Consider the following 14,387-nt stretch of genomic DNA (forward strand, 5'->3'; position numbering starts at 1 on the left):
AATGTTTGCATTCCGGCTGAATGCAATGAACCCAGGGACGGTCAGTTACACCATCATGCACTCCCATAGGGACACACATGCACGGATACACGCACGATCACGCACACAGACAGGTGCAACACTGTTAAATTTGATTGTAATGTATTAAGTTTCATGCCAGATATCTGATTATTAGATCACCAGACTGTCAGCCAAATATAGTTTATGTGTGCAGCAGTTTACACAAAGCCTCTTGAAAATGAAACAATGCACCAGAGCTACAGCTAACCTTTGAAACAGTTTAATTTTGAGAAGCTACTTGATTTTGATTTATTAACAATGACCTGAAATGTCCTGTCCTGTCTTTTTTGACAACTTTTCCCCTGAATACTGTGGTTTTACAGATATCTGACAGAACATTGGTCAAGGACAGTTGCAGTCGCTTTATCATAATTGAGGTTAATATTTACAAGGAAGATTAGTGGGTGAGGAAGCATTTATTGATGCTGTTCAGATCAACTAGGAAGTTGATCTGGTGCAGCAGCAAGAAGAAGAGAGCGTGGAAACTTTGAGGCAGAGTACTGTATTGGGTATGTTGGATAAGACTAACTATACTAGAAAAGATGTGAAATTAAAAAAAAAAGTTACCCTTTATTTATATTTACACTGTTGCTCATAAAGTAATAATTTTTTTCCAGTAATTGATTGTAAATGAAAAACAAAATGATTCTTTGTGGGAAATGATTTATTTGGATGGTATATTTTTGATGCCTGAAGTAGGTCTAACCTACAAATAAAATTAACAAGAATGTTGTTAAGTCCATGAGAAGAGGTTTTTTTTATTTGTTTTTTGCATCAGGACTAAATACAAGTCTCTTATGCCTTGTTTCTTGGTGCTTGGACCTCAAAGCCCCTGACAAATCTTCCCTTCAGGACAATGCAGACTCTTACCTGGCTTATGTGCTCTGCTTGTTCGGTATCTTTGTTGTTTGCTGTTAATTATCTTTGATAAGTGATGTTCAAAGGCAAGACAGGATCCTTTTCCTGACCTAATGTGATAAATGTATGTCAAAAGCACATAAAGAGAAAGCAGTGGTGCTCCGGTAGAGGCAGGATGATGCGACCAGAAGCTCGGCTGTATGCTGTGACCCGGCCGCTGTACTCAGAAGAGTCATTCGCTGAGGAACACAAGAAGGTCTACAGGCGCCGCAAAAACATATTGGACCACATTAAACAATACCTGACGTAAGGACACACAATGTTTTTGAATTTAATTTGTATTCTGTGGAGTGTTAGATTATACATATTTATTTCACCTCTATGTTTTAAAACAGTTAATTAACTATTGTAATTACAGGAAACAATTTTAATGTGAAGTAAGATATGAATACCATCATCTGATTTTAAGGCTACTCACATAGACAATATTGTTTATATCTAATGAAAGCTTCAGGACTTAAATTATTGCATTTTGCAACGATACTGTTTAATTTAAATCATGTAATTCTTAATCATTGTGGCCTAATAAAATTTTGTTTTTATAGTTTGAGAAATAATCATTACCATATTGAGCTATGAAACTTTCTGGATCTTGTAGTAAATGTTTCTTTGCAAATTAGATACTACCCAAATGCTAATTTATTTAATGTATAGTATATTCTACAAAGCCTGAGTAGCAGGCAACTGAACATGTCTTTTAGAATGAAGAAAATACGTTTTAAAATGATTTACCTTCTAATCAAGGATTACCATGACCTGGGTGACTGAGAATCTACACCCAGTTATTTGGTGTGTGTATTTAGTTTATTTTAGGGATAGGTCCTGGATTTTTAGAGTCGGTTGTAAACCTTTGGGCTTGATCTCTTTTGAAAAACTATGAGTCAGTAGCAGTGCTGAATTATAGTCCGTATTTTGGATAATAAAGTTTCAACAGTCTAATTTTATTACACTAATTGATAGTATCATGCATAGTCACAGTTCGTTCAGTGTAGATTCTTCTCTGTTTTTTTTCCTATGATGTAAATAATTCTGCATTTGAGGCAGATGTATGTGTGGATCAGGAGTCAATTTGTTTCTTTTTGTATGACAAAAAAACCCCGTATTGAAATACAATGTACATTACAAATAATGCCAACGTGATTAGATTATACACCCTGAAAACAGTTTCAAATTCTATTTTCAAACATAATTCAAAATTCAATTTGACTGAAAAATACTTTATTTATTCCTGAAGGGAATTTAAGTAATTTATAATAGTGTCTACATATATATATTTATTTATATATATACAATCCATTTATGTATTATTTCAGATTTGACACAAAACGAACCAAGAATGCTGCCCTCTCCCTCCTGCCTGTCATTGGTTGGATGAAAATCTACCAAATCAAAGAGTGGCTGCTCTCTGATATCGTATCAGGTTGCAGCACCGGACTTGTGGCTGTCCTGCAAGGTGAGTAGCAGTAGTAGGATGAGCATATCTCTGAAAACATGGCGACTGTTTCTCCAGCAAGGTTTCAACTGGCAACACATGCAGTGCAGTGTTGTAACAATTGTAACAAAGAAGTGATAGGTTTTTGTTCTTTTCATTGCTTTTTTAAATTTTAGCCGACTCCCTTTTCCCCCTTTACTCAGTGTGTGTGTGTGTGTGTGTGTGTGTGTGTGTGTGTGTGTGTGTGTGTGTGTGTGTGTGTGTGTGTGTGTGTGTGTGTGTGTGTGTGTGTGTGTGTGTGTGTGTGTGTGTGTGTGTGTGTGTGTGTGTGTGTGTGTGTGTGTGTGTGTGTGTGTGTGTGTGTGTGTGTGTGTGTGTGTGTAGACTAGGTAGACAGGGTACGGTAGCGCTAATGGGCTCCATATCTTATCAAAGTGAGCAGGTTAGAGTTAAGTATTATACCCTGGTTGTCTGTTCTTTTAGGAGGACCAGCCAAATGATGGTTAAGGTTTATGAGTTAATGTTTTACAGTTCAGAATAATTGTTTTCATGGCTATTGTAAAGTGAGTGTATATATGAAGTGAATATACCGTATATTTCTCACAATGAGGTGGCAGGTTTATTGTTAAGAGATCACCAAGTCAAAATAAGGATGGACACAACAGGATATTGTCACATAGAATTTGAGAGATTGTGAGAAGTGATTATTCTGGGAAAGGAGGTGAAGGTAATACTATTTTGTTTACGTTTTTGAAATGATAGTTTTCTTGTTTATTGGAGTGTGCCGAATTCGTGTCTACTCACTTTAAATTCTTTATTTATTGGAGCTGTGGTGATTTATAGTAGTTAGGAAAGGGTAGATTGAATATTAATATCTCTTCTCACATAATGCTTGTGCCACAATTTTCCAAGCTAAGACTTAGATTTGCCAGGAAGTAGCTTAAGAGGTTTGGGGCTTCTCGTCATATTTAATTTTATGATTCTGCAAGGTTATTGATTTGATTTGATGTCTCTGATAGAATTTTGATACGACAAATTTCAGTGATTTGAACCAATTCCTATTTTTTAGCTGTTTTGGAAACCAGGATTGTCGATATTCTAACAATTTAAGAATAACCGTTTGCTCCGGCAAATATATATATATATATATATATATATATATATATATATATATATATATATATTCAGAGCAATTACAGTTAGTGTGAGTAAAAATGAGAACTGCTTGTTTCTTCGAATTATAATATGAAGATTAAACTGTGAGGCTTCTCTTTTCTGACTCTCTAATTCTGCTACTTGAATTCCTTGTAACAAGCACTTGTTTGCCAGCAGATTGCGTAAATGGCTGATAATTTTGTCATTGTGAGTCAATCCCACACAATATTTTAGTTTATGAATTTGATAGGAGCCATTGATGTGATTGGTGGTTTCAACAGCGATGAGCATTATGGGATCTGTGTGTATCAGAAACGTGGTAGTAGAAAGTGTATTGTGTGTGCTGGATTACCTGATCATATTGGTCACATTCAGCACAGAGGCACATCCTGTAGTTAAGGTTTGGTTTAGGATAAACAGACAAACTGAACATGTAGATGACAAATAGAGTGTGAAGATCTGGGTCAGGATTCTTCTGACGGATACGGCATTAACATGTAGACAATGACGCACAGTGTCTGGTTTAGGATAAACAGTAAGGGAGCAGCATAGCATTGTAGTGTGGGTGGTGATATTGTATATTAGTGATGAGACCACAGGGTCTGTGCTTGGAGATACGCTTCTACAGTGAGGTGTGGAAGATGCCAAGTGCAATGATGCCAAATAGATTGATGTAAAGCTTGACTAACCTTTGTCTTGATGTTTCATGATTAGGATGATCATTTTCATCTTCCTTGTATTTCTCTTGAGAAATGCTAATTGATGCTGGCTATATAGTCCCTGTAGCATTGTGAGTGCCACGGGGGCCCGACTGACAGGAGGGAGAGACACGGAGTTTTGTGCAGAACCCTTTTTATTCACCAAAGCCCGCCACACGTGCCCAAGCACAGCAACACACCGATCACCAGCATACCACCACCCCTTGCTGCTGATCAGCTCTGCCTTATAAGGCAGGCAGGGTGGAGGCGCGGTAGCCACTCAGGCGGATGGGACACAGGTGCGTGTGTCCCATCAACCTCTCCACCCTGCCACACACCCCCAATGCCAATCTCGCGCCGGGGTCCGTCCGGCCGAGCCTACTCCCCCCCCGCCCCCTCGGAGCGGGAGAGGAAGCCCGGAACCCCCCGGGCCTTCCTGGTCGGGGGGGTCGTCCCCGGCGTCGGCCTGACCACCGAGGAAGCCGCTCTCGGGGCCGGGCCCATGGTGGCCTCGGGCCAAACGGTGCGTCCAGGACCACCTCCTCCGTGACGCGGCCCAGCGCCAGCTGCCAGTCCGCCTTCAGGACCGCCTCCTCCTGGACGCCCTGCTCTGGCCGCTGGTCCGGCCCCATCTCCGCGGGACCCGCCGCCGCGGGCGACTCCGCCTCCGCCGTCACGCCGCCCTGCTGGTCCTCCCCCGGGACCGCCTCCTCCACCCCGGCGCCCTGCTGGTCCGCCTCCACCTCTGCAGCCGACTCCGCCTCCGCCTCCGACTCCATCTCCGTCTCCGCCTCCGTCCCAGGAGCCGTCGCCTGGCGGCCCGCAGCTTCTGCCTCCCGGCCTCTCAGCTGCGGTGCCGCCAGCTCCTCCTGCACTGCTGCGGCGAACCTCGAGCGTGGCGCAGGGGTGGGTTGCTCCACGGGCATCAGCGCCGCCAGTACAGCGAGCTGATGCCCGCCCTGGTCCCGGCGCAGGGCGGCCAGGTCCGCCATGGCGTGGGCGAGCGCGTCCAGGGCCCACTCCATGCCTCCCCTCCCATCGAGCCCCACGTTGGACGCCAGTGTAGCAGTGTGAGTGCCACGGGGGCCCGACCGACAGGAGGGAGAGACACGGAGTTTTGTGCAGAACCCTTTTTATTCACCAAAGCCCGCCACACGTGCCCAAGCACAGCAACACACCGATCACCAGCATACCACCACCCCTTGCTGCTGATCAGCTCTGCCTTATAAGGCAGGCAGGGTGGAGGCGCGGTAGCCACTCAGGCGGATGGGACACAGGTGCGTGTGTCCCATCAACCTCTCCACCCTGCCACAGTCCCTTTTATCTGTTTTCCTTGGTTTGGATGAGTTCATCATGCTTGTGGTGCTCAAATCTTGACTGCTGTGGGTCTATTATAGATCTTTTGATTCATTTCTCTTAGGGGATTAATAAATGGCAGCACCGTGGCTTGGTGGTTAGCACTGTTGCCTCACAGCAAGAAGGTTCCCGGCGGGGGTCTTTCTGTGTGGAGTCCAAAAACATGGGTAGTATGATTCTAAATAGGTGTGAGTGTGTCTGGTTATTCGTATATATGTGGTGACCTGTCCAGGGTGAGCCGCTGCCTCTCACCTGTGATTAGCTGGGATAGGCTCCAGCAGACCCCTGGGACCCTGATGGATGGATGGATGGATGGATGGGTGGATGGATGGATGGATGGATGGATGGATGGATGGATGGATGGATGGATGGATGGATGGATGGATGGATGGATTGATTGATTAATAAAGGTGAAATGTGAAATGTGAGATACTGTACTATACTATAAGTTTCTAACTCAATAAGACATGTCTTTGTATTCCAGGTCTGGCATACTGTTTGCTGGCTTCTCTGCCACCTTGGTATGGACTCTTCTCTGCCTTCTTCCCTGTAATCATCTACTTTTTCCTTGGAACCTCGCGGCACATCTCAGTGGGTAAGGCCATAATATAGAACTGATATGTGATAAACTCTACTTCTCTATATCTACTGTCAAAAAGATAACATTCAACCTGGTATATTTCCTTTCCCTAACCTCAGGACCATTCCCAGTCTTGTGTCTGATGATTGGTTCAGTGGTCACTCGGCTCGTCCCAGATGATGGGCCACCTGCCAACATTACAGGGTTTGAAGGCTTGACGAGAGACGAAGCGAGAGTTTTAGTGGCTTCTTCCGTGACCTTCCTCGTTGGTTTAATGCAGGTTAAAAATTAAATTAGCTTGACTCAGCTTATCTCTTGAAGAACAAATAAATCACAATTGAAACAAGTATTTCAGGTGCCAAACAAACAAAAACTGTTTGGAAACATCAGAATGACCCAACTTCCTGGTACAAATTGTTATCATTGTTAAAAAAAAGAAGTAAAAATGTAATTTGAAAAAATTGCTGAATCTGGTGGGTGAATGAAAACAGAGTTTTTAATTACTTACTGCTAAACCTAATTTACAGAGTAATTGGGATACTATATAGAATATAAATAAAAATTGAATGTAATAAATTAAATTCTTTTATACCCATGTTTTATTCACAATACAATACATCAAATGTCTGAAGAGGACAAAATGATTCCAACATCCTGTGCAAAGGTTTACTGGCTCATTTTGAATGTGATGGACGGAGCACAAACAACAAAAAGTACAAAAAGAACATCATAAATTTAGAGTTTAGAATTTAGAGTAAAGATATTTACTTTATTTATTTTAAAAATAAATATTTAATACATTTTTAAATATATTGTAAAAAGTGCATCTACAAATTGTTGATCAATTTCAGAAAAATGTTCCTCAGCATAAACATGCAAATACTTTCAATATCTCATCATCTACACTATCATCATTAAAAGTTTCAAGAAAGGACCTTGTATTTGTTAATGTGCGAGGGACAAGGCGGGAAATCAGTATGGGCTGTGATCTGCCCGACGTTCCAAAACAGACATGATTCTGTCATGGAAACCAACCATCAAATTCAAATCGAGCTACTATTTGCCATGAAATGGCAAATTCTCTGTTTCAACATCTGACATGTTGTTTATGTTATATTGGAAATAAAATATGGGGCAATGAGATTTGCAGGTCATTGCATGCAGTAAGAATATTGTTTAGGTTTTTTGTTACATTGGACACAGTTTCCCAAATGTTATATCTTTGAAAAGAAAGTTTCATGCAGAAATGATGTGATCCGTCAGAAGAGTTCAAGAAAGGGTGTTATGTTTACTGTTATTATTACAGTGTTTTATTATTCTTTACCTAAACTTTTACTAATAATTATAATGATAAATCTCCCCATCTCTCGTCGTCACGGCTCTTTCTCTTCCAGCTGGCCATGGGGATGCTACAGGTGGGGTTTGTCGTGTTGTACCTGTCTGACAGCCTGGTCTCTGGATTCACCACAGCAGCTGCCATCCATATTCTGGTTTCCCAGCTCAAGTTTGTGTTAGGACTGCAAGTTCCAGGCATTAGTGGCATTCTTTCCATTGTATATGTAAATACACAACAACTTAATTTTCTTACCGTCTCCTATCACAGTAATGACAGATGAAGATTTGATCATTGTTACTGAACGTTGAACGATTGTTTTATGTTTCAGACACTGAAGATCATTTTTCAAAAGATCACCTCCAGCAATGTGTGTGATGTGGTGATCTCCCTGGTCGTCATGGTTGTGGTGTTCTTTGTTAAAGAGTTAAACGACAGATTCAAATCGAAACTACCTGTGCCCATCCCAATAGAGGTTATCATGGTGAGCAACACTGCGTAATGTCACCCTATACACATGCACATAACGTTTGATGTTTCATGTATGTAAGCACAAGATTTCAAAGATGATTAATTATTATTGTGTTATTTTATTATCATTTTAAGATAATTTATGGCATTGAAAAAATAACTTTCATGTCAATTCACAGGAACAACACTCAATCTGTAGACTTAATCTGTAAACATGATGAATAAATGTCTTTAATTTTTTTTAAATCCAGTGACTCAGATGTAAAAAGGATGTACCATGTCTTCCCCAGACTGTAATTACATGTGGAGTTTCATTTGCATTCGACTTCAAGACAATATATGGCATTGATGTCGTCGGATATATTCCAAGCGGGTAAGAAGTGAAAGCTGAAATTGAAAGGCTAAAACTTACAATTTAAATCCAAATTCAATTCAAAAATACTTAATAAACCTCCCTACAAATGAAAGCTACCTTTTGTCTGGTTTCTAACTTTCCATGGTGGCAACTTCATATGTAGTGCTGATTTTACAAGTTTATTTCATCATTATTTCATCATCAAGTCTGATTTGCAACATTTTCATCACTAAAAAGACAAGCAAGATGATTCATGTTGTTTGTTTAACGTTATAGACAAACTGTACTCACGCTGTACCTCTCAACCCATTCAGCTATGAGTCTCCAATGGCGCCGAACCTGCACATTTTCCAGGAAACAGCAATGGAAGCATTTCCAATGGCTATCGTGGGTTTTGCTGTAGCTTTCTCTGTGGCGAAAGTCTATTCTGTAAAACATGATTACACAATAGATGGAAACCAGGTGTGCTTGATCATTAGCAACATTAAGATACGGTGCATAGGATATTTGTGTCATTTAATATATAGAGTATGGGTTTGTTTTCTCTTTGAACTGCTTGCAGGAGCTGATAGCCTTTGGGGTCAGCAATATCTTTGGAGCTTCGTTCAAGTCTTTTGCAGCAAGTACAGCTCTTTCCAGGAGTGCAGTGCAGGAAAGCACAGGGGGGAAAACCCAGGTAAATGTATACATCAGATCTTTTTGCCTTTTTTTTATTCCTTCAGCTTGTACCAATTTTCATCATGTTACAAAAATGTGAGTAGGAACAATAGAGGAGTGGTTATCAGGTAAACTGATACTTTATGAATCTATTGATAAGAAGATCCAGTTATACAGAGCAGACAGCTCTCCTTGATCCCATACCAGAATAGCAGATTCTGAGGACTTTGACTCTGAGGGTTTCATAAATAACCCTGATAAGGAAGCTGAATCATCAACATCAACCGAGATGACTGCCTTCTTTGGTCTTCATTGGTGTTACTGGCCAACATCAGTGACTTTGTAACAATTCTTCCCTCCTCAGAACCTTGGAAATCACTGTGCCCTGTCTCTCCTTTCGGTTAGCTTTGCACCACATCTAAATCGTCATCTCCATTCAAAAGTTATGGCAGAAAATAGGGACTATATGGACCAATCAGATGACGGGGGGGCGCGCTTTTTGGCGTCTAGCGTCGCCACGGTAACGCTTTTGACTGAGAAAAGTAATGCGCGTCGTCGCAGGATGGAGACGCACATTTTGATGTATAACACATCTGGGTGCACGTTACGGTTCGGGCGAAGAAGCGGCCGAAGAAATGGCATAAATTGCGGCAAAATTACATGATTAATTCAAAATGGATGACTTCCTGTTGGGTTTCGGCCATGGCGCCAAGAGACTTTTCTTGAAGTTGAGACATGATACAGATGTGTACCGATTTTCGTGCATGTACGTCAAACCGTATTGTGGGGCTTGAGGCACAAAGTTTTCTAGGGGGCGCTGTTGAGCCGTTAGGCCACGCCCATTAATGCAAACCATTAAATATCAAGTTTTTCGCCAGGCCTGGCTTGCATGCAACATTTGGTGACTTTTGGGGTACGTTTAGGGGGGCAAAAAGGCCCTCATTTTGTTGGAAAAATAAAAACGAGAAAAAAAAAAAATCGTACAGATACAACAGGGCCTTTGCACTGGCCCTAAAAATAGCCAATAAAATACACTCACCGGCCAATTTATTAGATACACCTTTCCAACTGCTCATTAACACAAATTTCTAATCAGCCAATCACATGGCAGCAACTCAATGCATTTATGCATGTAGACGTGGTCAAGACGATCTGCTACAGTTCAAACGGGGCATCCGAATAGGGAAGAAAGGTGATTTAAGTGACTTTGAACATGGCATGGTTGTTAGTGCTGGTCTGGGCTGGTCTGAATATTTCAGAAACTGCTGATCTACTGGGATTTTCAAACACAATCATCTCTAGGGTTTACAGAGAAGGGTCAGAAAACGAGAACATACCCAGTGAGCGGCAGTTCTGTGCCTTGTTGATGCCAGAGGTCAGAGCGGAATGGCCAGACTAACTCAAATAACCACTCGTTACAACCGAGGTATGCAGAAGAGCATCTCTGAACCACAACACGTGGAACCTTGAGCAACAGACCACACCGGTTCACTCCTGTCAGCTAAGACCAGGAAACTGAAGCAACAATGTACACAGGCTCACCAAATCAGAAGATTGGAAAAACGTTGCCTGGTCTGACGAGTCTCGATTCCTGCTGCCACATTTGGATGGTAGAGTCAGAATTTGGCGTCGACAACATGAAACAATGGATCCATCCTGCCTTTTATCAACGGCTGGTGGTGATGGTGTGGGGGATATTTTCCTGGCACACTTTGGGCCCATTAGTATCAGTTGAGCAACATGTCAACGCCACAGCCTACCTGAGTATTGTTGCTTACCTTGTCCATCCCTTTATGACCACACTGGTCACACTTACCATCTTCTGATGCTACTTCCAGCAGCATAACATGTCATAAAGAATCATCTCAAACTGGTCTCTTGAACATGACAATGAGTTCACTACTCAAAGGGCCTCCACAGTCACCAGATCTCAGTCCAATAGAGCACCTTTGGGATGTGGTGGAATGGGAGATTCACATCATGGATGTGCAGCCGACAAATCCGCAGACATGAGTCAATATGGACCAAACTCTCTGAAGAATGTTTCCAGTACCATGTTGAATCTTTGCCACGAAGGATTAAGGCAGTTCTGAAGACAAAAGGGGGTCCAACCCGGTACTGGCAAGGTGTACCTAATAAAGTGGCCGGTAAGTGTAAGTAAAGTAAAGTAAAGCTATATACATAAATGTGCTATGTACTGTTAGGGAGATAAACAGTATTACGCAGTTATGTCATATAACTATAACAATGTCAGTGTGCCAGTGAGAAAAAACTAATCTAAACAGGGGGAATAGTGGGGCAGTATTGCAGTCTATTTCAGACTCCTGTCAGATGTTGAGGAGTGTGATGACAGAGGGGAAAAGGGAGTTCCGGAGTCTGGGGGGCCTGCACTTCACACTCCTGTACCCCCAGCCTGAGGGGAGGATGTGGGTGGGGTCCAGACGGAGCCAGCTGTCCTGTGGACTCTGCACTGGAAGATGCTCTACAAAGAGGGCGGGGACGCAAGTGTCACCATTCTCTGGAGGTGTTTGTGCTCCATAATGTAGCGCTGCCATACTACAGCGATGCAGCTGTTCAGGATGGACTCAACAACTCAGCTATAGAAGTTGCTGAGAATCTTTGGTGACATCCCAAACTTACTCAGCCTCCCCAGGAAGTCTAGGCACTGCTGAGCTTTCTTCATCAACTGTGTAATGAAGCTGCCCAACCTCTCCACTTCCTGTCCCAGGATAACCAGTGGCTCATGAGGCCACATGATATTTTGGGTCGTCACTACTTTTGTTCACATCCCAAACCAATAGATATTAGTGGCAGCCTGAGTGTATTTATGCCAAACAGAAAAGAAAAGAAACTTTACAACAGGGGTCACCAACTATATTTTTCAGAGGCCCAGAATTTTACCGGACAGTCACCTTGGGGGCCGGACACTCAAAATAAAAGTCAAATTTTGGCATAACATTATTATTTGATGTTTATTGTTTATATTTTTGTTTCCATTTCATTGCAAAACTGAAGGCATTTTTAGCCTTTATGAGTCAGTGTCTTATCACCTAAACCACAGTCATCCACCAGGAGTGATAGAGATATTTTGCCTCAACTCAATTAAGTAAGCTTTATTTATAGAGCACTTGAAAAACAAACACCATGATAGGAAAAGGCCTCTTAACTCAGGTAAAATGGCTCTCAAAGGCCATGAAACGAAAAGTTGATGTGGAAAACAGATCCTTTAACCATGACTGGACTGAAAAGTAGCATTTATCATGCCAACCTTCCCAAATGCGTCACCTGTTTGCCTCATTCACAACAAAACTGTTGATGTTGCAATAGAATATAATCTGAATCGTCACCACAACACCAAACATACAAATTTCAAGGATTCATATCCTGAGCGTTCAGAGGCCCATCAGAGAAGAATCGCCACATGGAAATCTGCCTACTCCCGTGCAAGTGGCATTATTACTCGAACTTTAACTGATCAAGAGAGAGTAACAAGTGCATTTCTGCAGGCTGCCTGGGGGCTTTGCAAACATAACCGGCCTTTCACGGAAAGTGAGGTTTTAAAGGAGTGCATGGTCACTGTTCTGGAGGAACGCCCCCTACAAATCCATGGACAGAGTTATTGCATCTGTCAAACAAATACCTCTCTCTGCTTCAACTGCTGCACGTCTTGGCAGAGCATGTCCAGCAAGCTGTCGTTGACGGGATCAAGGAAGCCAAATACATTTTGCTGGCTATTGATGAGTCACTGACAACACGGACATTTCATAGTCGTGCGTTTTTGTCGGATACTTTGATGGCAAAGATTTCCGAGAGGAGCTGCTGCCATTGCTTCCTCTGGAGGACAACACCACTGCTGACATCATCTTTGGAAAACTGGAGGATTTTTTAAAAAAGCCATGGATTGTCCCTGGAGAAAAATCAACCTGACAGTGACAGATGGTGCACCTGCCATGATTGGCAACAACAAGGGTCTGGTGAGCAGACTAAAGACTGTCGCTCCTAAAACTAACACATTTCACTGTATTATCCATCAAAGCCTGCTGTGTGCAAAGCTAAGCGGGGAGCTCAAAGAGTTGATGGAGAAAACAATGAAAATTAAAGCTGCAAGCAGCGATGAACGGGCCCTCGTGCGTGCAATTTTCACCAATAAAGGTCAAGGACTCAAAACTAAGTCAGATGACACCACCCACGAGTCTTTATGTCAAACCATTCAAAAGTTATTTCAGAAAATAGGAACTATCACATATCGACCAATTAGAAGAAGGGGGGTAACGCTTTTGACTGAAAAAAGTAATGCCCATCATCGCAGGATCGAGACGCACATTTTGATGTATAACACACCTGGGTGCACGTTACAGTTCGGGCGAAGAAACGGCCGAAGAATTGGCATAAATTGCGCCAAAATTACACGATTAATTAAAAATGGCCGACTTCCTGTTCGGTTTTGGCCATGGCGCCAAGAGACTTTTCTTTAAGTTGCGACATGATACAGGTGTGTACCAATTTTCGTGCATGTACATCAAACCGTATTGTGGGGCTTGAGGCACAAAGTTTTCTAGGGGGCGCTGTTGAGCCATTAGGCCACGCCCATTAATGCAACCCATTAAATATCCAATTTTTCGCCAGGCCTGGCCTTGGTGACTTTTGGGGCACGTTTAGGGGAGCAAAAAGGCCCTCATTTCGTCTGAAAAATAAAAAAAACGAGAAAAAAAAAATTCTTACAGATACAATAGGGCCTTCGCACTGTCAGTGCTTGGAGGAAATTCAAGCAGGCAGCACCGCCTGTTCCGCAAATTTGTGCTGGAATCCCAGGCTTCTCATGATGACCTGTTACTCCACAATGACGTGCGCTGGCTCAGTAAGGGCAAAGCACTGGAGCCCTTCGTTGAACTCCGTACCCAAGTAGTGGATTTTTTTGAAACAAAGTATATTGAAAGCAGCAGCTGACCATCTCTGCATCATGCAAGACAGAGAATACATGTGCAACGTTGCGTTTTTAACAAACATTTTCTCCCATTTGAATACACTTAATCTCCAGCTGCAAGGAAAAGAAAAATCTGTGGTGGATTTGGTGGAAAAACTTGATGCCTTTGGGAACAAACTGGATGTGTTCCACACAGATTTGTTGTCAGGGAGGCTGCTGCACTTCAACACACTGAAGACGGTGGGAGAAAGCCACATAACACACAAGCTGAAGACGTTCATCACACAATTAAAAGACAACTTCTCCGCTAGATTCGATGACTTTTTAATTTCCAGGGATGTCATTGGATTTGTGCGTGACCCATTCACCATCAGCCCAGGTGGAGAATTATCCACAAACGCGGTGAAAATGATGCCGTTGGACGAGGCGGCCATTCAGAGCGAGCTGG

At 42.4% G+C, this 14,387-nt stretch overlaps 1 protein-coding gene across 1 annotated transcript in view; it reads left to right on the forward strand.

The window, feature by feature from the left end:
* The first annotated feature begins 501 nt into the window (after nt 1-501).
* The window catches only part of LOC133424516 (chloride anion exchanger-like), a 45,522-nt gene continuing 31,636 nt past the window's right edge, over nt 502-14,387 (forward strand). The window contains exons 1-10 of the mRNA XM_061715182.1: nt 502-569; nt 1,055-1,224; nt 2,292-2,431; nt 6,104-6,214; nt 6,319-6,479; nt 7,594-7,758; nt 7,864-8,016; nt 8,294-8,376; nt 8,673-8,820; nt 8,921-9,034. Of these exons, the coding sequence (XP_061571166.1) occupies nt 1,094-1,224; nt 2,292-2,431; nt 6,104-6,214; nt 6,319-6,479; nt 7,594-7,758; nt 7,864-8,016; nt 8,294-8,376; nt 8,673-8,820; nt 8,921-9,034 (1,206 nt within the window). The 5' untranslated portion in view covers nt 502-569; nt 1,055-1,093. The remainder of the gene's footprint in view (nt 570-1,054; nt 1,225-2,291; nt 2,432-6,103; nt 6,215-6,318; nt 6,480-7,593; nt 7,759-7,863; nt 8,017-8,293; nt 8,377-8,672; nt 8,821-8,920; nt 9,035-14,387) is intronic.

This window comes from Cololabis saira, chromosome 23, assembly GCF_033807715.1.
Source record: "Cololabis saira isolate AMF1-May2022 chromosome 23, fColSai1.1, whole genome shotgun sequence".
NCBI classification, from domain to species: domain Eukaryota; kingdom Metazoa; phylum Chordata; class Actinopteri; order Beloniformes; family Belonidae; genus Cololabis; species Cololabis saira.